Consider the following 27795-nt stretch of genomic DNA (forward strand, 5'->3'; position numbering starts at 1 on the left):
CGGTTGAGCATCGCATTTGATTTCAGCTCCGGTCATGATCTCACGGTTCATGAGCTCAAGCCCCAGTGCAGAGCCTGCCTTGGATTCTCTCTCTGCCTCTCCCCAGCTCACACACGCTCTAGCTCCCTCTCTCAAAACTAAATAAACTTAAAAAAAAATCCAATTTTCTTTTTACTTATCTTGATGATGGTTAAGTCTGTTCACCTTGAAAACCTACCAAGATGTATGTTTGTGTACTTGGGCCTAGATGTGCTATTTACCAGTAAAGTTTATTACAAGAAAAAGCCAACTTCCTGTCAGTACCCAGTTAAAAACCACTCGGGCTTTCTTGTGGCCCTGGGATCAAACTCAGATCCCTGCCTCAGAATTTCTCTCCTGGCTATGGACTCTAGGTTCACTTGCAGCTCCCTAAATGAGACAAACTAGCTCCTGCTCCTCCCTCTATCCCCACCTCCCACACCCTACCTGGATAATTCCTCAGACGTCATTTTAAGCATCATCTCCTTGTAGAAGCTTTTCCTGACTACCAAAGAAATCCCTCCTCTCTTCCACCTGAGGGGCCCTCTGCTGCCTTCTCACAGCCACCAAGTCCCCTTCCCTGACCTCCACCTCAGCAGGAGCACTCCATACACTGGCTGGCAGTGTCCAATGAGCATCTGAATGTCAGGAACCATATCTTCAAGTCTGGCCCCAGAATAGTTTAGAGAATCTGCAAAATGTTCAAACTCTGCCACCCTGCCCATTATGGTGAGCTCCCCTGGGGCAGCTTGCCTACAAGATCCTGCCTGTGGCACTTCTCCAAGGCTGGCAACCTTCAAGAGGCATGGGTGCTATTGTGAGAATTGGTGGAACTGGACCCAGCTCCATCACAAGACCAAATGTGCAGGTAAAGCTCTCCTTCCTGCAGGCTTGCTTCTTCTGTCAGATGAAAGGGTGGGATTTTGAGCTCTAATGATATGTCCTTCCTAAACATAAAAGCCGAATGACCAACCAGTTTTAAAGAAGACAAGTAAAAGTTTATTGTGTTGAGCAGACCTTATTTTCATTACAGTACCAGGAAATTCATTCTCCACTCACTTCGGGTGCAGAGGGCTCTGCAGACACCTAGGGCCCCGGTACTTGTTCCCAAGCAAGGGGCAGCACCTGCACCTATGTTGCATTTAACGAGCAGGATTACAGTAAAATACAATAGTTATAAAGAAGGTTTTCTAAATACATACTTTCCTTTAAAAATTCTAGTATTTTTCATTTTTTCTATGTTTACCTCATTATCATCAAGGATAACTGGTTGGAAAACATGGTGCTTGATAATCTTTTTCCCAAATCATTTGCCTTGAATTTTGCTACTTTTACTCTGACGAGGATTTATGCCCACTTCTCTGGACATCTAAATAATGACGAATAAGGCAATGCATAAATTACAGGTGGGATGAAGGCCTTAGCTCATACCCCAACTTGTTTCTTCTTAAATCTTCCACATTTGGCCTCTATGTTGCTAGGTAATTTAAGATTCAGGAGACAGCCTCTTGCTTGTAAAATCAGTATCAGGGAGTTTAAGCTTAATGTGCTACTTTTGGGGAGCATGCCGCTGCTTGAAGCTGATTTTGTGGTTTCATTTTATAAACTGTCAGCACTCAATGGCACCCTGAAGGGGAGAGACCATCTACTTAGTGCACTGACTCACTACTACCCACAAGTGTCATTTCTGAATTAGATCAAGAGATCAAATAGCAAATGAAAGAGAAATTGGTATCCTCCAGATAGTCTGAAATATTAATTACAACCTGAGTTAATGAAGTCAAATTTGCTTGAATTCAATCAGGCAATTACCAAAGTTGTGATTGAGATCTTCCCCCACTACATCAAGACAGGGAAAACATGAATTTAAGTAAAAAATGTTATCCCACCAAACTAGACACATGACAGCTATATTTAACTCTAATCATCCCACAAAAATGTCCCCATAAAATCAAATACTTAAAAAATTATTAAAATTATATAACAGTTGAATATATACTTAAATTACTTTGTGCACAATGCACCTTCCATTTGTTGTTGCCAAGAAAAACTTTCCATTTACCAAATGATCTACCAGTTTACCAGGTGATTTAGCAGAACATTTCCATCTCCATGAAATCTGACACCATTAGCATTAACACTGGAATCAGAAAAACACACTAGAAATTCCCTTGTGACTCATTCATGGCAATTTTAGAAAAGGGCTACTTTCAAGTACCCAAGTTTACTCACAGGGGAGATGTAAGGTAAGAGGAATTTTACTCAATCCTAGGAGGGTGGTGTCTGACTTGTTCCAAATTACAGTGGCAGTCAAGTATGATTCCCAGCTAAAGGACAACGGAATTTCCTTCCTATTAGCTGGGCCCGTCCCTTCTGAAAACCCCATTCACACTGCCAGCTTCCGGACCTTCGTTCAGGGACCACGTCCTGCAACCAGACAGAAGTTGTTCCTTCAAGCACAGCCTCCACATGGTTCACAGCATGAGGACTGGAGGGGAGCAGAGTTCATTAAGCTCCGTTCTTGGAAACGATTTCTGAAACATGTAAAATCTTTGCTCTCCCACGAGCTGAGTTCATGAAACAAGGGCCTACCGCGAGGCATATACACATAGTAGGTAGGCAAACATCTGCATGTTTCCGTTAGAAACGCCACATCTTGAGATTCGACACCTTATCATCCTTATGGGAAACTAATGTGTCATCATTCTCGGTGTGGTCAGTACTGAGTTCAATTGTAAAACATACATAGGCATGCCTTCTCACCTCCAGCAGCAGACTGTGTGAATGGGGTTTGGTCTCAAATACCACTGTTCATAGAACACAAAAACTCACATGTTGCATGTCATTCGGACATGTCACATTATTTCACATCACACTGGCCCTGATTCATAAAGAAAATTTCCCATTATGGCATGATGAGAGACAACAAATCCCGTTCCATAAAAATGATGGTTAAAAACGATGCACTGTGAACAGTTTCCAGAACCTTGAGCATTTCAGTGCCATCAATTCTTGCTTCTTGGGAAAAAAATCTCTATCTTTTGGGTCACAATTTGCTTTCGCACAGTAGAGTCAATGGACAAAGCTGACCAAGACCAAATTTTAGTCGTATTATCATTTCCTAGGACATTAGAGGTTCATCCTGAAAAGATACTGTTGCCACATGAACCAAGAGAAGGAAGGAAGGCCCTACACCACTTCAAAAGCAAACGAGGTCTTACACACTTAGAAACAACTACTGATAAGACTTGTGCTTAGGGTGGTGATGGACAAGAACAGTGAGGACACACACTACACGGAGAACAGATATCACACTGTACGTTCCTCACATGGAATATGCATAAGAGACCTAGTGGAAAGACATGGAGAAAGGTGGCATGCTCCATGTCCCAAGAGAACCAGTATTTAAAAAGCACACCCCAGTGACTTTAGTATTTCCCACTCAATCTCCCAGAAAATCAACTCGGAAAGTACACAGTTCTGTTCACAGGTGTAGACTGAAGTGGTGGTGGCAGAAGGCTCTCTAACAGCTTTTCTTCGATCCAAGATGAGGCTAAACAAATGTTTTTTTGTTCTCATTGATTCTATCCCTTCAGCTGCTCTGACAAGTGAGCGGCAGAGCAGGGGGGGAATCAAGCTACAGCCTTTGTCAACAGCAATGACTCTGAGGGACCTTTTCAGTCTTGGATCCATTTATCTAAAAATTTGAGCTCCCTTCTTCCCAACTTTTAATGGAATTATAAAAGCTCCTTCTGACTGACTGAGAGACTCCTAAGCTAACTTTTGCTTATGTGACTATAGAAAAAAATAAATTACTTGATATTTGCCATAAGACTTTGATTTCTAAAAAAGACTGAAAACCTATGTTCCCTGGCTTAGAAGAGTGAGGAATCAGCTATCATTTGCAGCCCCTCCTCACATTTGTAAAAAGCAGGCAAAATATTAGGGACAAAAATGGTTTGCAATGGAAGGAGGCACAGTCCACAGGAGTGCTCTTGTGTTACCCTGCAGCCTGGGCAGACAGAGGGAAGGCCCTAGAGCCTCACGCCCATGTAGGCTGAAAACACACCAGAAGACTCCCTCTGGGTGCCTCCCAACACTGCCCGCTCACCAGGAGAGGCCACTCCAGAAGGGCCACTCTGGGCCACTGAAGTAAAGACACTAAGAGGAGGGCTGATGCTGCTTCAAGATGCAACTATGTGCTGTCAGAAGAGTGGTGTGCTGGCAATTTCGGCAAACCAGAGGCAGCCCACAGCACTGAACTAAAAGGAATAGAGGACCACGTACAGAGGAACACGGATTACAGTCAACATCTCTCCTCTTCTCAGCTCTGGGAGTCCTGCGTAGAGAAAAGTCAAAGCCAACTTTGCCTGGGTCTGAGAAAGAACCCCCTGCCCCCCACCCAGAGGAGCAGAAGGTGGATGATGTGATGACCTTCCCGAGGGAGACTGGAGCCCCTCAAGATGGATCACCAGAGGGGCTCACTATGGCTGTATCCAGTGAGGAAATCAGTAACAGACTTTTTTTTTTTTTTTTAAGAAAGTGGGAAGAAAAAGTAAAGACTTTCACAAATAGAAAAATTATTTACAAAACAATTTCCTAAGAAGTTTACTGGGGTTGGGTGGGGAATAAGAATAATGTTTTCATTTTAAATTAGTCACATGGTACTGATGGTTTATAACAGGTAATGGCCAATTTCTGTCTTCTTCACCTCTCCCAAAATACCCTAAAGTCCTCCTACTCCTGATATGTTTCCTACCCTCATCCGAACCCACCCCATCTTGTCCCCAAATTAATTGCCTGGAGCCAATCTCAAAGACACATGATTGTTGGTTGGGTTTCCATTTAACAATGAACCCACTGCTGGGGAAGAGAACACAAGGACACAGGACGCACTGGCATAAACCTCAAGGTGTGTGGACCTCGGACAAAGCTTCTGCCACCACAGCGCAGGCTGCAGACTGAGCTCCGCTGTCAGTAAACTGAGGTAAGGAAGAACATGGCGGCTCTGGCGGGTCGACTTCCCATGGTGATGCAGCATGTGTGTGCTCTTGGTGTGGGCACCACAGGACTCATTTTCTTCCAGTTGCCTCTGCCATTTTCCCTTCTGGTTAGAAGACTGCTCTTTACAGAGTCCCAAAAGATCAGCCATTTGTCTTCCTCTGAGGTACAAATCCAATAGAGCCTTGACTCCAAAGATCCAGAGCCCACTGGCGTGTAGAAGTCAAAATCAAATGCTCAGAATCAAAAGGTGTGGCACGCCTGCCCAGCCAGTTTATCAGCAGTTGTAAAGACAGATCAGAAAAAACTAGCATTTAATACAAAAAGTGTTTTTCAAATGGTGCAATTTCCTGTCCTCCTGTGAAGATCATAATTCTTCTCGTTTCTGAGGTCCTGTGGAAAAGGAGAACAATTGAAAATAAAATGGTTTTATCCTCAAGTGACAAAAATACAGACTGAATATTTCTTCTGGTACTGTAACCTATTAATTGTGGCCCCACCTCCATTTTATCTCTATTTTGAAATTTTTAGAAGCTTTGGTGTGGAGTGTTTGTATTATATTTTGAAAGCAAAAACAAAACAAAAAAGACCTTTTTGTTTTTAAAAACACTGAAACCACCTGCATATCCCTATTCCAGCAGAACTGTTTCACAAATACAATCTTTACTTCTGGTAAAAATATACACATTTTTAGTCACGATTCTTCTTTTTCATTTAATAACACACAAACACATTTTCCTAAGTAAAAGTGTAGCTCATTTACCACTCTCTATTCTTGGATGTTTAAACTGTTTTTAATAATTTTGGGAGCCTGGGTGGTTCAGTCAGTTAAGCATCTAACTCTTGACTTTGGCTCAGGTCATGATCTCATGGTTCATGGGATCGAGACTCACATAGGGCTCTGTGCTGATGGCACGGAGCCTGCTTGGGATTCTCTCTCCCTCTCTGCCGCTCCTCCACTTGCTCACGCATACACTCTCTCTCAAAATAAAAAAATAAACTTAAAAAAATAATTTTGGTTTAGGGGCACCTGGGTGGCTCAGTCGGTTAAGTGTCTGACTCGGCTCAGGTCATGATCTCATGTTTCATGGGTTTGAGCCCGCATCAGGCCCTATGCTGACAGCTCAGAGCCTGGAGCCTGCCTCGGATTCTGCGTCTTCCTCTCTCTCTGTCCCTCCCCCACTAGCACTCTCTCTCTCTCAAAAACAAACATTAAAAAATAATAATAATTAAAAATAATTTTGGTTTATAAATAATAAATTTCTCCATTTTTATTACTTTTTTCTTATGTGAACTTATTTAAGGTAAATTCTCAAGAAAGGAATTACTGAGGGTATAAACATGTTAATGGTTTCTGCTTTTTAACAAGGACTGTTCTAATATACAGAGCTTTGGCAAGGTAGACCCAGAGCACTTTCCTCATCATCTTCCCAACAAATAGCATTATCAGTATCAATATGCACATTTTTTCAATGGAGTGTATATATATATATTTTTAATGTTTATTTTTGAGAGAGAGAGAGAGAGAGCACGAGCAGGGGAGGGGCAGAGAGAGAGGGAGACACAGAATCTGAAGCAGGCTCCAGGCTGTCAGCATAGAGCCCAACGCGGAGCTCGAACTCACAAGCCATGAGATCATGACCGGAGCCAAAGTTGGGCGTTTAACCAACTGAGCCACCCAGGTGCCCCTCAAGGGAATATTTATTAAAAACAGATTCCTTTAATGTGACTGCTGTTTTCTCAACTTCATTTATTTGTGTTTTCCTCTTATTTGAACAGAATTGTACATTATTTACCCAAGTATCGATAGAAATCTTTCAGGTGTTAATAGCGAATTTGAATTATTTTTATTTTTATTTTATTATTATTATTTTATGATACTTAACAACATAGTACAGTCTTCGGGATGATTAGGTGAATCACTCAAGATCCATGTTCTGTAACTTACTTCTTAGAATTAGTTTTGAACTGAATGATGTTAAAAATCCAGAATTCAGCTTATTAATAGTTTACAAATGGTCACTATTGTATTCTAATGATTTTTGTCAACTGTATACCATTAGAGATTTACATAAGAGGGGGGAAAATATTACATGAAGATTTAGTCCCTTCTATTCTTAGCCTAAATTAAATAAGTCCACTCCAATATTCTTCTTTGAAAGAACACTTTTTTTTTTCAAAATCAATATACACTTTGTCTTGACCCTAAATATGTTCATTTAATAATGCCTGGACAGATTTAATAAAAAACCAAGGAATCTGACAAAAGATCCCCAAAGTAATGTCAGGCTTAGCTTATATATCACAAAATTCATGAGCCTAAATAACAGAATTCTCAACGCACCTTTTCTCAAAAAGATAAAATAAAATAAGGGAAAAGAAAAGGGGGCAGCAACTGTATTAATACATACGTTTAGAAGGCCAACTAAAAAAGGAAAGTAAAAATATACACTGGTTGATGTCAGGATGGAAGGGCTGAGATTCCTTTTATTCATTATTCTGTTGTTTTTGCAACAAACACAAATCAGAAATGCAAGTAAGTACTTCCCTAAGGCTGACCGCTGGACCTACCTTCCCAGCGTGGCTCCTGTGTTGTCTTCTTGTCCAGCATTCCTGTCTCTTTCTCCCTCTGGAACCGGGTCTGTAGCTGCTTGATCTCTTGGTCGTAGTCCTGCCACTCTGGGACAATTCGAACAGCTGCTTCCAGCTTGGGCTCTTTGGTCATTGGATTATTACACTGTAAAACCCAAATCACATGCTTCAACCAAGCTGAAGACAGGGCACTTTATACAGAATTCAAAGATGTGTCTGTTCTTGGATTCTAAGTCCCAACTGAACAAAAAGAACAACACTGAAGAACCAAATGAGAGACCAGCAGAAGCAATGTGGTAGTGGGTCACATAAAGCTTCTACAAAATTGTGGAGAATGGCTGGAAAGCAGGAACTGAAAGTTCCTTTGATAAAATTACAAGGCACAGAGATAATCCATGGACAAGTAGTAACTTCACTGATTGTAAGTAGTGAAATAGCCCCATCAGACACCAGAAACCTGGCTGCCTGCTGCACGCAGCAGAGATCTGTGGATGTTACTACAGGATGTGCTACAGTCCCCCAACTGCACAACTACAGAGAAGACTAAAGAAGAATCTGTGTGTTGATAACAATCTAGTCATAAATCACACTGGAATAAGATGTAGAAAAGAACCACAGACAGCTTACCAAATCTATCGTTTTAGCCCTTTTCTTAGAGGCATCATCACACCACGTTTCACACCAAAGCCATTCTTGAGGGAGTGATTTAATTGGCACCTGATGGATCATGTTATTGGGCAAATCCTGTTTGGTAAAAAGAAAATAAGACACAATACTCTCAAGTTCTGAGGGAAACTGAAATAAACTCAGAGCAAATTAGTGGTAATGGCTGCTCATTACATATCACATACCAATCACAATTTTTTAGAACTGAAAGGGTCTACTAAAAACCTGTGAGAAGCTAAAATACTTACTTGTGATTTTTTGTAAAACTACGGTTTAGAGGACTTCTAAAACATCTACCTATGATAAGCACCTGAAAAACTTTAGCTTAAAACTCACAAATAACCTACACCTAGACTTCTCTCCATGAGGGCAATTCTAAGAAAAATACTAGTGCTTCTTGAAAGTTAACTAATCATAGAGTGTGGTTTTGATACTTCACAACTTTGCATAAAGGATGCTCCAAATCAACCTTGTCAACTGAGGCTTGATCCCAAGTGGATGAAGCTTACATGTTTTCAAGCCAACTGTATGCTTTGAAGCTTTTTCTCAGGAAAACTTTTGAGTTTGACACAATAAAATGTTGCACTATCTTAAGACACAACCAATATGATCCAGAAATTCCACTTCTGGATATATGCACAAAAGAAAGCAGGGACTCAAACAGATACTTGTACACCAATGTTCACAGAGGCATTATTCACAACAGTCAAAAGATGGAAATAAGCCAAATGTCCATCAACAGATGAATGGATATACAAAATATGGTGTGTGTGTGTGTGTGTGTGTGTATATACACACACACACACACACATATACACACACACACACAGGAAAATTCTTTCAGCTTAACAGGAAGGAAATTCTGAAAGCTGCTATGACATGGATGAAACTTGAAAACATTATACGAAGTAAAATAAGCCAGGCACAAAAAGGAAAAATATTATATGATTCTAAAAGTACCTAGAATAGGCAAGTTCATACAGACAGAAAATAGAATAGAGGTTGTCAGGGACTGGAGGGAGGAAGGAAAGTGGAGTTGCCATTTAATGGGTACAGAGTTTTGGTCTGGGATGATGAAAAACTTCTGGAGATGGACAGCTGCACAACACTGTGAATTCACTTAACACCACTGAACCGTCCACTCAAAAATGGTTAAAGTGATAAATTTTGTGTTACCTGAATTATACCTAATATTACAGATAAAGACACTTGTAGATGAGAAAAATTGAAAAAAATTGTTACTAGTGAACTTACACTAAGGAAAATTAAAGGATATTCTTTAGGCAGAAGGAAAATAATCCTATATGGAAGCTCAGAAATGCAGAGAAGATTGCAGGGTAACCACATGAGCAAATCTAAATAGATAACAATCCCATTGTAGGAGAAGAACTTCCGGGGTTTAAAATACAGAGATATCTAAAATCCACAGCAACAGCCATTCAGGCTGGGATAAGGATAAATGGAGTCAGTGAATTCTAAGGCCAGTATTACTCAACCTGAGGTTATGCAGATGCAGCAAGGAGTCTGCTAGGAATGTCGGCTCTTAGGCCCAACCATACATACACCTACTGAACTGGCCCATGCGAATGGGACCCAGGAATTAATGCTTCAATAAGTTCTCCAGGTGAATCTTTTATGTATGCTGAAGTTTGAAAAGCACTGTTCTAATGTTTTTGCACTGTGTGGTAGGTGCAAATATACCAACTAGTATTAGCCTTTGCAAAGTCAGGAGTGCATACTGTAACCTCTAGGATAATCATTAAAAGAACTGCAAAAAAGTATATAGTTCAAGGGGCTCCTGGCTGGCTCAGTCAGTGGAGCATGTGACTCCTGTTCTTTGGGTTGTGAGTTTGAGCTCCACACTGGGTGTAGAGATTACTTAAAAATTTAAAAATCTTTAAAAAAAAGTGTATAGTTCAAGCTAGTAGAGGGAAGATGGAATTATAAAAAACTCTCCATCTGAAGGAAACTAAGGAGAAAAAAGAAACAGAACACATAAAATAAGCAGAAACACTAGAAAAGCCAGTCTTGCTGGTGATTACGTTAACTATAAATGGACTAAATGTTCAAATTAAATGACTTATACAAAATGTAAAAACCAACAGATATAAGCCTATTTATAAGAAATGGAACTGGGGTGCGTGGGTGGCTTAGTTGGTTAAGCGTGCAACTTCGGCTCAGGTCATGATCTCACAGTTTGTGGGTTCGAGCCCTGCCTTGGGCTCTGTGCTGACAGCTCAGAGCCTGGAGCCTGCTTTGGATTCTGTGTCTCCCTCTCTCTCTGCCCCTCCCCCACTGTCTCTGTCTCTCAAAAATGAATAAATGTTAAAAAAAATTTTTTTAATAGAACTAAAATATAAGGATAGAAAAAACTGAAAATAGAAGGATAAAAACAATATACCATTTAACAATAACCAAAAGGAAAGCTGGCATAGATGTACTAATATTGGGTGAAGGTTCCCCCAACAAAAATCATTAAAAATTCAGTTGTAGGATATATATGCTTCTAAGTTTTAGGTACCTAATGGTATAGTCTCAAAACACATAAAGCAAAATTTGACAAAACCAGAGATGAGGAAGATATCACAATACAGAAAAATATTTTAATACAATTCCCTCAGTAACTAATAGAAAAACAGACAAAAACACATAATATGACCAAATGGATACAAAAATACAAAAAACCAGATGAATACAAAAAACCAAATGAAATGTTTACCAAAACTGATGACATTTGGGTCTGAAAGTAAATCTCCACAAATTTCAAATGTCTGAAATCATACAGAAGAAATCCTCAAATCATAAAGCCACTGAGCTACAAATTAATAGCAAAAATGTAACTAGAAAATCCCTGTGTATTTGGAATCACTTCTACATTACTTAAGAGTCAAAGACGGGGCGCCTGGGTGGCTCAGTCGGTTAAGCATCCGACTTCAGCTCAGGTCACGATCTCGCGGTCCGTGGGTTCGAGCCCCGCGTCAGGCTCTGGGCTGATGGCTCAGAGCCTGGAGCCTGCTTCCGATTCTGTGTCTCCCTCTCTCTCGGCCCCTCCCCCGTTCATGCTCTGTCTCTCTCTGTCCCAAAAGTAAATAAACATTAAAAAAAAAAAATTTTTTAAAAAAAGAGTCAAAGACATCACACTGGAAACTAGAAACACATTGTACCAAATGACAAGGAAAATGCTACATATAAAACATGTGCAATGCAGCCAAAGTCTTGCTGAGATAGAATCTGATCATTTCAAATGCATATATTAGAAAGACTAAAAATTATGAACTAAACATCTCAGGAAATTAGGAAAAAAAATCAACAAATTAAATAAAGTAAAAGGTAAGCACATTAAAGAACAAATTAATGAAACAGAAAAGAAACAGGATGAAAAACATTAAAAGATGTTTCCTTTTTTTTAATGTATATTCATTTTGAGCAAGAGTGAGTACGCGCATGCAAGCAGAAGAGGGACAGAGAGAGAGAGAGAGACACAGAGAAAGAGACAGAGAGAGAATCCTAAGCAGGCTCTGTACAGTCAGCATGGAGCCCGATGTGGGGCTTGATCTCAAGAACTGTGAGATCATGATCTGAGCTGAAATCAAGAGCTGGACACTCAACTGACTAAGCCACCCAGGTGCCCCTAAAAGATGTTTCTTTAATTCCCAGTGAGGTGATAAAGGCAAAAAAGAGAAAGCACAGTAAACAATGTCAGAAAATTATAAAAGATAGAGAAAGAGAGAGAGAGAAGACATCAATATAGATCCAGCAGACTTTAACTGAAGTGATGAAAGCATTTTCCAAAACTGATTATACAGTGCACTTACAATCTGAACATTTTGCGCTATATAAATTATATCTCAATTTTACTTAAGTATTTTTTAATGTTAATTTATTTTTGAGAGAGAACAGAGCATGAGTGGGGGAGAGGCAGACACAGAATCCAAAGCAAGCTCCAGGCTCTGAGCTGTCAGTCCAATATGGGGGGGTCCAATGTGGGGCTTGAGCTCACAAACTGTGAAATCATGCCCTGAGCCTAAGTTGGGTGCTCAACTGACTGAGCCACTCAGGAGCCCCTACATCTCAATTTTAAAAAATGAGAGGGTAGTACGGGACACCTGGGTGGCTCAGGTTATAATCTCGCAGTCGGTGAGTTCAAGTCCCATGTCAGGCTCTGTGCCAACAGCTCAGAGCCTGGAGCCTGCTTCAGATTCTGTGTCTCCCTCTCTCTCTGCCACCCGCCCCCCACTCCCACTCATGCTCTGTGTCTATCTCTCTCTCAAAAATAAACATTAAAAATTTTGTTTAAAAGATGAGAGGGTAGTATAAACAACTTCATGATGATATGTTAGTAAATTTAGCGACACCTTAACAAAAACATTGATTAAAGTAGTAATAGAAAATGTCAACAGTCCCATAACTCTTTTTTTTAAATTTTTTTTTAATGTTTATTTATTTTTGAGAGAGACAGAGACAGAATGAGAGTGGGCTGGGGCAGAAAGAGAGGGAGACACAGAATCTGAAGCAGGCTCCAGGCTCTGAGCTGTCAGCACAGAGCTTGACATGGGGCTCGAATTCACGAGCTATGAGATCATGACCTGAGCCAAAGTCAGACACTCAACCAACTGAGCCACCCAGGCACCCCTACAGTCCCATAACTCTTAAAGAAGCTGAAGTCATAATTTAAACACAAAAAAATTTCTATTAGGCTTCACTAGTGAATTCTACCAAACATTTAAGAAAGAAATACGGTCAATCTTACACAAACCATTACTGGTAAATGAAAAAAGAAAAAAACAAAACCCAACTCATTTTAGTAAGCCAATATAGCCTCAACACCAAAATCTGACAGAGATATTACAAGCTATTATGTCACACAAAAACATAAATACAAAATTCTTAAATAAATACTAAGCACAAAAAATCCAGAAATATATAAAAAAGAATAATAAATCATGACCAAGCTGGATTATATAATTCAGAAATTATATTTAGGTATATAATTAAACTACACTTACAGAATAAAAGAGAAAATACTAAAGATACTAAAATACTAAAAGAGAAAATACTAAAGATACTAAAATACTAAAAGAGAAAATACATCTCAGCAGATATCAAAAACATAAAAAATTTAACACAAGTGATGTTTTTTAAGTACCAAACTAGACTTCTAGTGGTGTGGCCTGGGGCCTGAAGCATGGGGCACGTAAGGAGAGGCGGGGTCGCAGGGCTGTGGAGCTACCAAGTGGTTGGCAGGGCAAAGTAGGACATGCAGGGAGGGCCAGGCCAGGCCCCAAATGAAAAATAAAATAAAAAATAAAGTAGGAAACTAGGAATAAAAGGAACTTCCTTAATCTGAATAAGAGGAAATATCTACAATATCTAAAAAAATATCTACAATAAACATCATACTTAGTGGTGAAATGCTGAAAACTTTGCTTTTGAGTCAAGAATGTCCACTATCAACATTTCTGTTCAACATTATGGAAGTCCCAGTAAACAGCAAAAGCAAAAAAAAAAAAAAAAAAAAAAAAAATTATGTGAAATTAGAAAAGAAAAAGTAAAATTGCCATTATTTGTAAATGATATGCTTACATATACAGAAAATACAAAAGTATATACAGATTAGTAGGGTAGCCGAATACAACAATGAACAAAAATCAACTGCAATTCTAGATACCAGCAACAAATGGAAACAAAAATTTTTAAAAATAACTTTTAACAGAGGTGTATAAGATCTAAGATCTCTATGAGGAAAAAAATGAGAAATTAAACACAACCCAAATATAAAATCCTAGGGGCAACTTGGGTGGCTCAGTCAGTTGAGCGTCTGACTTTAGCTTAGGTCATGATCTCGCACAGTTCATGAGTTCAAGCCCTGTGTCGGGCTCTGCGCTGACACTGACAGCTCAGAGCCTGGAGCCTGCTTTGGATTCTGTGTCTCCCTCTCTCTCTGCCCCTCCCCCACTCACACTCTATCTCTCTCTCTCTCAAAAATAAACATTTAAAAAAATGTCAAAATATCACAATAAACAAAAAATTAAGACATAAATAAATAAAAAATAAAATCCTAGTAAATGTTTTTTTCCTCCTAAACTTGACAAGCTCATTCTAAAATGTATATGAGAAAATAAAGGACAAAAAAGTACTCTAAGACACTCTTGAAGAATGAAGTGGGAGGATTTGACCTACTGGATATCATGACTTGTTATATATAGAACTAGAGTATTTGAGATTTATGTAGGATGTTAAGATAGACAAACAGGTGAGTCAAAAACTAGAAGACCCAGAAACAGATCCACGCATACATGAGTACCTCATATCTGGCAAAGATGGCATTGCAGAGCAGTGCATTTCATTAAACAAGAACAACAACAAACTGATGTAACTGTATATGCACAAAAAAGTGAAAGTTGAACTCTATCTCACACCATATATAAAACAAATTTCTACTGGAATATAGATTTGAATGCAAAAAAAAAAATAAAGCTCATATTTTAAAAATGTCTTTGTGACCTTAATAGGGGTCAAAAAGCATTAACCATAGAAGAAAATACTGACCAGCCTGAAACAAAAGATACCATTAAGAGGGTTCAAGTAGAAAGTTTTGCAACATATACAACAAAGGTTACACTATTAGTACACATAAAGAATGCCCATAAATCAAGAAGAAAAATTTCAAATAATCTAAACACAGTAAAACCTTGGATTGTGAGTAACTTGTTCTGCGAGTGTTCTGTAAGAAGAGCAAACATTTCTAATGAATTTTAACCTGATAAACAAGCAATGTCTTGCAATACGAGTAATATGCAATGCTGAATGTCACATGATTACAACTAAGTCAATGGTTCTTGAAATTTGCTTTGATATACGAGTGTTTTGCATTACAAGCATGTTTCTGGATGAATTATGCTTGAAAACCAAGGTTTTACTGTATTTAAATAAGCATATCACAAGAGAATATCTAAATGACCATAAATACACAAAATGGTACTCAACTTCATTAAATTATGGAAATGCAAAATAAGACCACAATGAGGAGCAACGCCAACAAAAATGGCAGAGTAAGGAGCTCTGAAAGTCTGCCTTTTGATAAAAGCAACCAAAAAAGTGATAAAAATTGAATCAACTTTTTTTAGAACTCTAAAAATTAACCAAAGGCTTGCAGCAACCCAAGGAGCACCTAAAAGTCAACAAAAAATGGTTGAATGTTGATAAGAACAGTGAACTTTGAGGCATTTGGACTTCTATTCCCATTCTCCTGTTCCCCATTAGTCTCAAAAAATAACAGCCTGCACTGCCATACTGGAGTAAGGAGAACAAGGCTGGAGGTCTTTCAAAGTTCATTCCAAAAGCAGAGCCATCATTTGAAGACCGTACTGTATAGGCCTGTCTCTATTCAATCTCACTTGAACTTACCCCATGCTAAAAGCTTCTCCTTGGCAGCCCTTGAAAAATGTGTTAAGCTTTCTGAGGCTGTCTGAGATGGAGCAAAGAATACATTAAACAAAAATCTCAACAAGAAATACTGAAGAATGAGATAACCATAGAAGGCTGTGAAAAGAAAAGACAGATTCCTGGGAAGACAAAAGGCCATGAGAATAGTACGTGTAAGGCTCTGAGCATGCTCTGTGTTGCGTACATAAGTAAGAAAGCCCTAATAAAGCCATAAACTCTCACCTCTTGTTGATCTTGAAGCCCTATGCAACAGAGAAGTGCAGACTAAGGTACAGTTGTAAACTGCCTGGCTGACTGTTGAGGATGTGTCCCAACAGGCACCCAGAGGCCTCTGGCAAAGACTGGAAATCTTTGTGGTTTTGAACACTTAAGAAATCTCTGTCCAATTTTAGCTGACGACTAAGCTAAGCAGGCATACCAAATATGCAGACTTCACAGAACTGGTTTAGAAGTCCAAAAACAAACAACTACTACAATAAGCACCAGCAACGAACCCTCGGAAGGGGGGAAAACGGATTTCCAGAGTTGCCACACTACATTACTTGAAATGTTCAGTTTTCAATGAAAATGGGACATGCAAAATACCAAATATACAAAACCCATATATAGGATGAAAAAGCAATCAATAGAAACTATACTTGTGGAGGCCTAGACACAAGGAATTTATATCAGGTATCTTAAATATGTTCGAATAGGAACAAAGGAAATCATGTCTAACAGAACTAAAGGCAAGTATGTGAATGATGTTCCAAAAATTAGAGACGATTAATAAATTAATTATACAAATTATACAAATTAACCAAATTACACAAAAGAACCAAACAGAAAAATCTGTTGAAAACACAATAGCTTCAATAAATGAAAATTCACTAGATAGGTTCAACCACAGGTTTTAGCAGCAGAAAAGATAATCAGGTCAAGTGAAGATAAATCAGTTGAGATTATCCAGTCTTGAGATTATCCAGGAGCAGAAAGAACAATGAAGAAAAATAAACAGAGCCTCAGAGAATTGTGGGAAACCAACAAATATACTAACGCACACAATGGGGGTCCCAAAAGGATAGAGAAAGAGGCAGAAATAATACTTAAAGAAATAGAACTTCTCAAATTTGGTGAAAAACATTAGTCTATACATTCAAGAAGCTCAATGGACTCTAAGTAGGATAAACTCAAGAGACCCAACATCATAATCAAACTCCCAAAAGACTAGAGATGGCGACTCGTCAGATAAGGGATTCTCAAGATAAACAGCTAATTTCTCATCACAAAACATGGAAGCTAAAAGGCGGTGAGACAATATATTCAAAGAAAAATATGAGAAGAAAAAAAACTGTCAAGCAAGAATTTTATATCCAAGCAAAACTATTCATGAAAAAAATGAAGGAGAAATTTACATATTACCTAAGAAGTTTGTAGCTCCAGAGCCATTCTATCAAAAATACTAAAGTGAGTCCTCTGGCTGAAATGAAAGGGCACTAGACAGTAACTCAAATCCACATGAAGAAATAAAAAGCAGTAAAGGTAAGTAGGTAAATATAAAAGATAATATTGATGTATTTCTGATTTAGAGCTCCTTCCCCCTGCCCCCGGTTTAAAAATAATTACAAACAGTAATAATTATAAATCTGTGTTGACAGGCATAAAATGTATAAACATGCAAACTGTATGATAATGAAAGTAAGCAGGGGAGGGGGGGAACCACAGCTCCATAGGAACAAAGTTTTTGTATACTATTAAGTTATTATTAACCCAAACTAAACTGTCATAAATAAGTGTTAATGATAATCATCAGGACAACCACTGAGAAAGTAAGTCAAAAATATACAGGAGAAACAAGGGAATTAAAATGGCAGATGTTAATCCTACTTCACTAATAATTTTATATTAGATATAAATGTGATAAACTCTCCAAATGAAAGCCACAAGGGATGGCAGTTCACATGTACCAAATTAACAGACTGACAATAAATACTGGTCAAAACATGGAGCACCAGGAATCCTTACACAGCTGATGGGTATATAAGTTAGAACTACTTTGGAAAATTGTCTGGGATCATCTAGTAAAGATAAATATACAAATCTGGTAACCCAGCAAATATACATGTAGCTGAACACACAACTGAAATATGTGTACATGTGCAGCAACATAGGTGCAAGAATGATCACAGCAGCATTATCCACGGAAGACAAAAATGGAAAACAACCCAAATGTAGAATAAACAAAACGTAGTACCTCTACACACACCAACAGGGATGGATCACACAAACATAATGTTGAGCAAAAGAAATCAGACTTAAAAGAGTTTATCTTTTAAGATACAACTGAGGTAGGGAGAAAAAAAAAACAAAACAGGCAACACTAAACCACAGTATTAAGGATACACGTTAAAGTAGTAATTCTATATAGAAAAGCATGGGGTGATTACCACAAAGGTCAGGATGCTGGATACTTTTATTAAGAATGGTAGCTGCAGGATTTTAGTAATGTTCTACTTGTTGAACTGGATGGTCATATATGGGCATTAGATCTGTGGTAATTCACTGGTGCATGTGAATATGTATATATTGGTATAGTTTTGTTTTGTATGTTTTCTTTTATGGGTGCTAAATGTCACAATGAAAGTTTTAAAATGTTTAATGCAGACTTTAGCAAAACAAAATATGTGAAAGTAGGTATCCACAACAAACTAAAAGCTTACTTCTGAAAAATGTTGAGCATTAAAAAATCGATTCAGATAAACTTCTTAAAAAAACACCATGGTTTCCAACAGAAAAGAGGGAAACTGTGAAACTATACACTGTGAATCCTTGCTAGTTAGTCTCTAAAGAGAAACAGATTTCCCCTAGCAAGCAGGAAAACACATTTATCAGGTTATCTTAGGTGCAAAATTAAACAACATGGTAATGGTTTGAGGAGGCAGCATCCTCCTTTCCATCTCCCTTCCAAACCAACATCATTAGGCCTACGACATTTTTTCACTACTATGCATTCTGTTGAGGACAAAAATGTCTCTCACACACACACACACACACACACACTCCTGTCCATGAAGAAACAAAACATTGTTCTAACAGAGGAGAAAACTGAGAGGAAAATAATAAATTCAATTTCTGACATAACCCATCACTGCAAGTATTAACCAAAAAAATAGCCACTTACTTGATCAAGATTTGAAAGGCTGTTAGGATCCTGACTCAGACCTTGGTACTGTCCCCTGAGTCTGTCACCAGCAGCTATTTTCCTAAACTTCTTTAGATCCACGACATATAGTGCACTGGATAGAGAAGAACTACTTGTTATAACCATGGATTATGACAAAGAATAACCCCACTGAATAATGGTCACCAGGTAAACATTCTGCCCTCTCTGTGAAAAGGTAAGCTGTGGCCTCCAGTGGAGCTCAGGGTCAGCATGTGCTTCTTCAGAGATGGCAGGAAATTATTGCAAAACACATACTCTGCCATAAGCTCACTTTGTCACTCTTTCTTAATTGCCTTCCTTATTTAGCTGCCTTAAGTCTCTGACAATAGAAAACTTCTACCAAACGTCAGCAGATTAGATAATAAAAGCTGACCATCAGCCAAAAATAGCCTGATAATGTTTTAGATGTTGCTGGGGAAAAAAAACATCCACACTGTTATGGATCTTCTGGACCAAGGACATAACTAATGATAAAGAAATCCCCAAACCCCAACTTTTATTCTCTGTAAATGCTGCTTCCTACACATCGCGGACCTTCCAGATCTTCCAAACCACATTCTGCCAAGAACAGATAATGCAATGGTATACAGTCTGACCTAGGAGTTCTACTTCTAGGAATTCCTACAGATATATTTGAAATATACCAAATGATGTGTTTATTAACTGCAACACTGTATGTCACAGCAAAAGACCACAAATAACCTACATATACTGCAATAAAATGCAGATGTTAAGAAAGAAGGTCTCGCAACACATTGATAGAAGATCTACTATAGTAAAAAAAAAAAAAAAAGGCACAAAACTGAAAATATGATGGTATATTTTGTGTAAAAAAAAAAAAAAAAAGATGTAAGAATCAAGAAACTCTAGGGGCATCTGAGTGGCTCAGTTGGTTGAACATCTGACTCTTGATTTCAGCTCAGGTCATGACCTCATGGTTCACGAGTTCGAGCCTGCCTGGGATTCTCTCTCTCCCTCTATCTCTGCATCTTCCCTACTTATGCACTCTTTCTCTCAAAATGAATAAATATTAAAAAAAAAAAAAAATTAAAAAAAAAAAGAATCAAGAAACTCTGGAAGGACATACTGCAGTAAATTAATAGATGATGTTATCTGTTATAGGAGTAGGAACTGGGTAGAAAACAGACAGAATTGGGAGGCCTTTTCACAGTATATTTTTTATAATTTTTATTTTTGAGCCACATTAATAACATATTACCTATTCATAATTTCAAATATGTAAAATTAATTTTTTGAGAAAAGAAAATCAAACAGCTTTGGAGAGTACTCCTTTTTCAGTACCTGATATGATACTTTCGCCCAGCCAAATGACTGGCCCAGTACCCTGATTTCCAGAATCTGTATCCATCCATTTCTTTTCGGCTATCACAAAAGGGAGTATAGCCATAAGGAGCGCCATCCAAATTGAAATCTCTTAACTCTTTCAGATCTGTTCGGACAATCTGGAGAAAAAAAATCACAAATCATTTGTTAAACAGCCATGCAGACAGCAGTTTCCTTAAAACACAGATTGTCTCACTGAGACATTTCAGAGGGCAGCTTTGAGGTTACCAGCACAGGCTCCAGCAGCAGACCCAGGCTAAGCCCAGATTCCTTCACTGACTAGTGGGCTGCTTTCACTAACATGTAAGACACTTTGCATAGTGGTTGGCACACAGTATTCTAAGTATTCAAAAAGGTGGCAGTAAAACAAATTTACACTGCTTAGCTTCTGTGATGGAGTTTCCCCATCTGTAAAATGGAGACCTCACAGGATTACATGAATTAACATACGAACACATGTGGAATGATAACTGACACAGAGCAAGTGCTCAACAAAGGTAAGTGTGCTTATATGAGAACCCAGAAAACATGCTTCAGGTCAAGCTGGTTGTGACACAGTGAGCTGAAGGAGGCAGGGAATCCCAAAAAGGTGGATGAAGTTTCTGGCCGCATGACCTTTGCACACATTCTATCATTTCCATTCAAATGATCACCTCGGGTTTCAGCCGGCTCAGGGAAAAGGGGAAGATTGTAAAGGAGAACTATATTAACACTTTTTGAGTGTGTATGCTCTAAAATCACAGTGTGTTCGTTTTAAGTCAAATCTTGACAGGAGGAAGAGTATCTGAAGAGCTGCAAACTATCAAAGCTAGGCATCTATCTGGTAGAACTTCCTCTGTCTTACCCATGCTGATAACTCCTAGCTTTTGGGTAAATAATTGGAGACGATAGCAAGCACTGTTAAACCTCAATCTTCCAGTTTTTAGTCTGTGTGTTAAATGAATTAAGACACAAGACTGCATGTATGATGTATAGAGGCATAGAAAAAAAGATTAGAAGGAGATACCTCAAATGCAAACTGTAAAAGTGATCACACCTGGGTGTACCTTTTCATATATATATATTTTTTTAACGTTTATTTATTTTTGAGACAGAGAGAGACAGAGATGAACGGGGGAGGGTCAGAGAGAGGGAGACACAGAATCTGAAACAGGCTCCAGGCTCTGAGCTGTCAGCACAGAGCCCGACGCGGGGCTCGAACTCATGGACCGCGAGATCGTGACCTGGCTGAAGTCGGACGCTTAACCGACTGCGCCACCCAGGCGCCCCACCTTTTCGTATATTTTAAATAATGTCACAGAGGCATGTATTTTTCTGTAACCAGAAAAGTAAAATCATTTAAAAAGGAGAAGGAAGTCTAACGGCTTTAATACAAACTGTTTAAACCTGGCTTCTAAGAGCTTACCTGATCAGCATCCACAAACAGGAATTTGTCAACAACCAGTGGGAACAGCACGTCCAAGAAGAGGATCTTGTAACCCCAAATGATGCGCTGTTTCTCAGTCTGCTGATGAAGCCACCGGGGCCATTTGTATTGAACAAGCTCATACTGGAAGTTGTACTCATTTGCCATATAAGGTATGAACTCCTATTTTGGCACATAGGGAACAACAGACAACCATTTACTCAGATGAAGAAAATCGGCTCTCTAATGGAAGTCAGTCACCATGATGACAGCACAAGTAAAACATATTTACCATAATGGCAGTTGAATACAGAAATCTGACCGTGACTCACCTGTGACTAAAAGAATACATATAAACTTATCAAACCCCCCATTTCTTTAGGACTTCTAATTATCACGTGAAATGACAAATCTTTCAATGAAGGCTTTTAGGTTTGTGTGTGTGTGTGTGTGTGTTCTATGGAAATGAACTTAATTTACAGTAAAACATTTTTTGAGCTTGACTCAAAGGCTTTCTCAGACCTGGGCCTAACCCAGGGAATGACACGGCAGATCCAAATATTCTGAACAAATTTGTTTTTAAGTTTTTAGATCATAAATACAAGTACCTTCAGGGGACCAGAAGTGATTACTGAATAAAATAAAAGTTGTTTAGTAACATCTATAGAACCACAACAACAAAAGACACAAACAAGTCAAATTTAGATGACAAATACTAACTAATAAATAAAGCAGAAAACTTCCCAAGTCTGTTTTTCATGGTGCACAGATGAAACAACACTTCCAGAAATCACTGTTGTCCATGAGACAATGAATAATCCTCCCCACTGGAAACCAGCACTATGCTTTCTAATTAAATTAGAATATACATGCTCAGAGGAAGACAACATTATTTCATCAAAACAAAAGATTCAGGGGCACCTGGGTGGCTCAGTTGGTTGTGCGTCAGCTCACGGATCCCAGGGTTGCGGGACTGAGCCTCACGTTGGGCTCCGCACTGACCGTAGAGCCTGCTTAAGATTCTCTCCCTCTCCCTTCCTCCCACAGCCCCTCTCTCCTGCTTGCACTCTCTAACTCTCTAAAAATTTTTTTAAAAATTAAAAAAAAAAAAAATACAAAGATACAGATTCTCCTCAGGTCACAATAATTTTATGTTTGGTTTTATGATGACTGTTCCCCCTAAATAGTCCAGGCTAGAAGACTAATCAACACGAAGTATGCAGCTGAGCTACGGAAACCCAAGGAAAGATTTTTAAGTTACACAAATAACAGAGAAGCAGTAAGAAGTATATTATACCATCATATCTCCTTAATGTCTCCTTTCCTCTCCCCTGAGAACAAACCTTAAATGTGGGGGACAGATAATTCTTCAAGAACCAGAATTTCACAGGAGTCCTGGTATTCTTCAGTACTGACAGCATCATTATACTGTCAAACAAAAGCAAATAATAATCAATATTAATTTTCCAATGCTTTTTAATCTCAACAAAATTGAGCAGAGCTGATCATAAGACCGCTGAATGTTTTTCACAGCAGGGCTGATGGCTTTAAAAAAGAGACCCTTAGTAATGGAAAATGAAAAACTGCACTCATTATAAAATTATCACTGAATGGAAAAGAAAGGGTATTTCTCACCTATAAAAATATACCTAACTGACAAAGGCAGATGTTTTAATGTTACATCTTTAAATACTCTGCTTCATGAACTGCCGTATTAATTATGCTACAAACGAATAACGGAGGTTGTAGCTAACAGACTACATGACTATGAAAAGAAAACTGGAAAGCCGCAGCAGCTGTGTGTGGCTGCACTGCCCCCCACAGCCTATCCTGGAGACACTGCTAGGGAGGAGAGCAGGAAGAGGTCAGGGGATGGCAAGTGGCTACAGCATCAGGATTTCCCTACTACGAAAACAGACAAAAACACACTGAATCAAGGAATTTAATTAAATTGAGTTATTACTAACATTTGACATTACTATTTTAGGTCAGTTATTATTTCTTGGAAATAGAAGGTTGAACCTGAGTAAAATGACAGTTTAATTATTTGCCATACTAGATTTGTCATGGAAAATTAAAAGTAAAATGAACCTGGCATTAGGAAAGTCACTCTCAAGCAAAGGAGCATATTCCCAGCCAAGCCTTCCCCCAGCAGCCGCTGTGTCAACCAGCACATGGCTGTGGCCTCTCCTTGGCCCTGGCTGTGTGACCTCAGGCAAGTCCCTTCACCCTCTGAATCTGTCTGTATAACAGAGGTGTTCTTTGAGAACTAAGATCACTCCTGGCTCTACACCCCTATGAATCTCTAGGCGACAGGTCCACAGCCCTGTTCCACTTCTACTCTCTGTGCTAACTTCCTAGTTTCTGGGTTAAGCAATGCTTGGTGGCCAATTAAACACCATTATTTATAATGTGTGCGCAGTGGTATTAAAGGTTTATAGCCTTGTAATATCCACACATATACATTTATGATACAGCTGGACTTTATGAGATTGGCAGATCAAAACAAATACAATTCTGTATTCACAGTCCTCAGAGTGCTTCACATATACAGAAGCATAATGGATAGAATGCCATGAAACATTTACTCTCTTACTCTCTAAATAAGAACACTGTGACAAACTCATTCATAATGTACTGAAATAATCAACATGACTAACCGAAGAAATCTTTCATAGAGATGGCCGGATGCCACGGAGAAAATATTAATTATGTCATCTTTATCCTGTTTCACTTCCTCAGTCTTCTGTCCTCCTGTAAAGCCCCTGTAACAATAAAGGTAAAAACAAGAACACTTGAACTGCTAGCATAGACACACAGCCCTTTAAGGGGAGAGCTACAGAGACCGTGTTTCCCATCCTATTCCTTCCCTAGAGGGTGATGCAAGGGGAGGTGGTGAAGCATCAATGGCACCCTGGGAGGGCACAAGGGAGCCAAGCCACCACAGGATAACGAAAAGGATGCCGCCTGCAAGGCCCCACATAGCTTCAGAAACAAACTGAACATAGGCTACTCCACAGAATGCAATCCACTCAATGGAAAGTAAACTAAGCTCTCTGAAGGACAGGCACCATGCAGTAAGGGTCAAGAAGTAACTACACCGTGGGGGGACATTAACCTCCTTCGTTCATTGTGGTAAACACCCATCTACTCTAAGTGGAAGTGCAAGATTTGCTGCAGAGTACAGACTCTGAAAGGTCCACATGGGATTCTTACACTCAAAAGAAGGGAGGGATGGGGCTTATACTTTTCCTTAAAAATATTACTTTTTTTTTTTTTTAATGGTGCCAATTTACCATTTGAAGGAGTCCCAAAATCCAGATTCATTTTCATTAGTTCCGTCACTCAGCAGGTCTTCGTTCACCATGTCTGCCTTCTTCTGAACCTGCAACCATACGTGAGGGGTACCATGAACAGTAGGGGACGAAGCCCCTACTTCCTACAGCCAAGTCTAGGCCCCATAACTCAATCTGGTGCCCATATTCTGGTGAAAGAAAGCTGTGCCACAGGCAGGCACGGCCCACCTACAGTCTAGACCAGTTCAACAGAATGATCTTTCACATACCACATTAACACCTCAGGTGATGAGACAGAAACCTCTTGTAATTCAGTAATAACTGTAGTCTGAAAAATGGTCAAAGAACCTCAAATTCAACTGTATAGGAAACAGAGTCTGAGCAAAACTAGCAGCATCATCCACCCAGCTGACAGCTGTTCCAGGGAGAGTGCAGCCCACAGGAGAGCTACCCGTCAGGACAGAGTCACTTCGCGCCACAGCCTGTTTCCAGGATTCACCAGGATAAAGATGGGTTGAATCTTCTCACCAGCACAGGGAGCAGTTTTCTACTCTTCTGTGTGTGGTCTGCTTTAGATTTTACTGTGTGTAATGATTGTTTATTCTGTAATACCTTTTACTTGAATTTAAGGCACTAAGAACTTTAAAATTCTGAGACGTGAAAAGAAATGAAATAGGGCTACCAATTACCGGTGTTGAAATTTTCACTGTCATTCTTCCCAATTTTCTGAGAACAGTCAGCAATAATGTGAATTGTGGCTATGTAAACACCAGAATATCTGAGACTTGTATCGCTCACTGAGATTACTCAAAAGGTGCAATCTCTCAGTTGAAGAAAGCCACAAATGTATATTTACAAAAGACATTTCACACGTAAAGAAGCATTCTTATAAACCCTACAGTAAAATCCCAAAGGTGAATTAAAGCCTTAGACCAGTTTCTTTTCTTCCCCACCAGCTTTACTGAGAGACAACTGACACACAATATTGTGTAAACTTCAGGCATACAATGTGATGATTTGATACGCATAGAAGCTGTAAAACAATGATCACAGTGATAGCATTATTATCAGTTAAATCCATCTACTTCTAGATGAGAGCTACTAAATGCCAGAATACTGCTACTTTTACCCACTATAAAAGTCGCTGCCTTAGTATTTCCAAGCTCACCTTCACTTTAATAATTTTGCTCTTGAAGTTGTTGAGGACGACAACAACTTCATCAGCATCGGGAGGAGAATCTGTGCCATCATGGCTTCGAGAGAAAACAAAGGGAAAGAGTAAGGCAGATGTTATAAATCACAATTCTTGAAATGCAGTAAGGAGTCTGATATCAAAATGCCATATTTGTCCATCATCTTTATCATAAAGGAGTTTTCCAGAACAAATTATTTTCCCGCAAACTGTAGCAAGTCCCTTCAAACTACACAGAAGCACTTGTCAGAATCTCTATCCTTCAAACATTGAGCATTCCAATCCATCACAGCCCAGACTTTCTTCTTGGGTCTCCCCTTTAAATTACCTTTCAGAGAGTGAGAGGCTCCCAGTGCTGGCGCACTTAACACCTGTATTTACTAAGTCTGAGCCATGCTCACCACCAGCAATAAAGGAGTGCCCAGGGACATGAGCCACTGAACCATCACTGGAAACACATCACTTCTACTCTTTCATGGACAGGTGACAAAGCATGGCTCTACTTCAGAGTTCTGTAAAGTTGTCTACTCTATCCTTCTGCCTGGAGGTACACAATCAGTCAAGTCTAGGCCCTGTAACTCCATCTGGGGCCCATACTCTGGAGGAAGAACTATAAAAAGCTATTTTCAGGCAGATCTGGGGCAGAAGAAGAAAAACTTTAAATTAAAAATAAAATATCCCCAGTCAATTGTAATGCCTAGAATTTCCAGGTACCAATTTTCAAGATGTTAAGTGCAAAAAGCCACGATAAAATATAAATTCACTGCATTCACTGTCATCCCACAGAGAGCAGAGTTCTCAGGAAAGGTAAGATTCTCATGGGGGAGCATGAAACACTCCAGACACTAGGAATATCCAAGAGGAAGGGAGGTCTAGACAGGAGGAAGAGAGGAGGTCTCCACACTCCAAGAGAAGGGGAAAGAATGGCTAGGGAAAGGGCACACAGAAGGCAGAAGGGACAAGGTTCAGAAGAACAAGTAAACTTATGACAGGATTAAATTCTGCAAAACCATATGTGGAGAAAACATTACTTAGAGGAATGGTATTTACAACGAATACGTTATTATAATAGCTTCAAGAATCCACACTGCTTTCACAAATGTCGGGTAAGATCTTCTAGAACTAAGATGACACAACAAGAGGGTGTTTTAAGTACAGTCTAATGGAAATCCCTCCCTAAAAAATTGACACAAAGTCTCTTCACAGAGCTTAAAACTAATTTAAATTGTATTTAGCAAAATTCAGATTACACTTTTTAAAAGGCTATATAATTTTGTTTAAACTAATAGCCATTTATAGCAAACCTAAAGGCAGAACCCTGGCTACTGAGGAAATGCTCTGGAAGTACTTCCTTACTACCACAGACCAGTAAAGCCAGCGCTGGCACCCAGATTTCACAGTCACACCTTACACATGCTGTGCATCTGCGACTCACCCAGCGTGGAGAAATACACTGTCTAGGTAAAAAAGTGTAACTGTTCGTCATTTCTTTTCTCTTTTTTCTAAAGGACTCAATTTCTCATCTACATATGGTTTTCATCGCAGTGACAGAATGATCTGATTCGGAGATACCACTAGCACAAGGGAAAGACTAAAGAGTGAAACTTAACTATACTTATTACTGTTTATACCA

General features: G+C 39.1%; 1 protein-coding gene across 2 annotated transcripts in view; it reads right to left on the bottom strand.

Annotated features, from left to right (window-relative positions):
• Positions 1-994: 994 nt before the first annotated feature.
• Positions 995-27795, bottom strand: part of UGGT1 (UDP-glucose glycoprotein glucosyltransferase 1) — a 113651-nt gene continuing 86850 nt past the window's right edge. For both annotated transcript variants that reach the window (XM_043576427.1, XM_043576428.1), the window contains 10 exons: positions 26139-26223; positions 24971-25059; positions 24335-24439; positions 23018-23102; positions 21675-21857; positions 20228-20388; positions 18884-18998; positions 8239-8355; positions 7591-7756; positions 995-5412 (listed from right to left, as the gene is read on the bottom strand). In XM_043576427.1, the coding sequence (XP_043432362.1) occupies positions 5387-5412; positions 7591-7756; positions 8239-8355; positions 18884-18998; positions 20228-20388; positions 21675-21857; positions 23018-23102; positions 24335-24439; positions 24971-25059; positions 26139-26223 (1132 nt within the window). In that variant the 3' untranslated portion in view covers positions 995-5386. The remainder of the gene's footprint in view (positions 5413-7590; positions 7757-8238; positions 8356-18883; positions 18999-20227; positions 20389-21674; positions 21858-23017; positions 23103-24334; positions 24440-24970; positions 25060-26138; positions 26224-27795) is intronic.

This window comes from Prionailurus bengalensis, chromosome C1, assembly GCF_016509475.1.
Source record: "Prionailurus bengalensis isolate Pbe53 chromosome C1, Fcat_Pben_1.1_paternal_pri, whole genome shotgun sequence".
Lineage (NCBI taxonomy): Eukaryota > Metazoa > Chordata > Mammalia > Carnivora > Felidae > Prionailurus > Prionailurus bengalensis.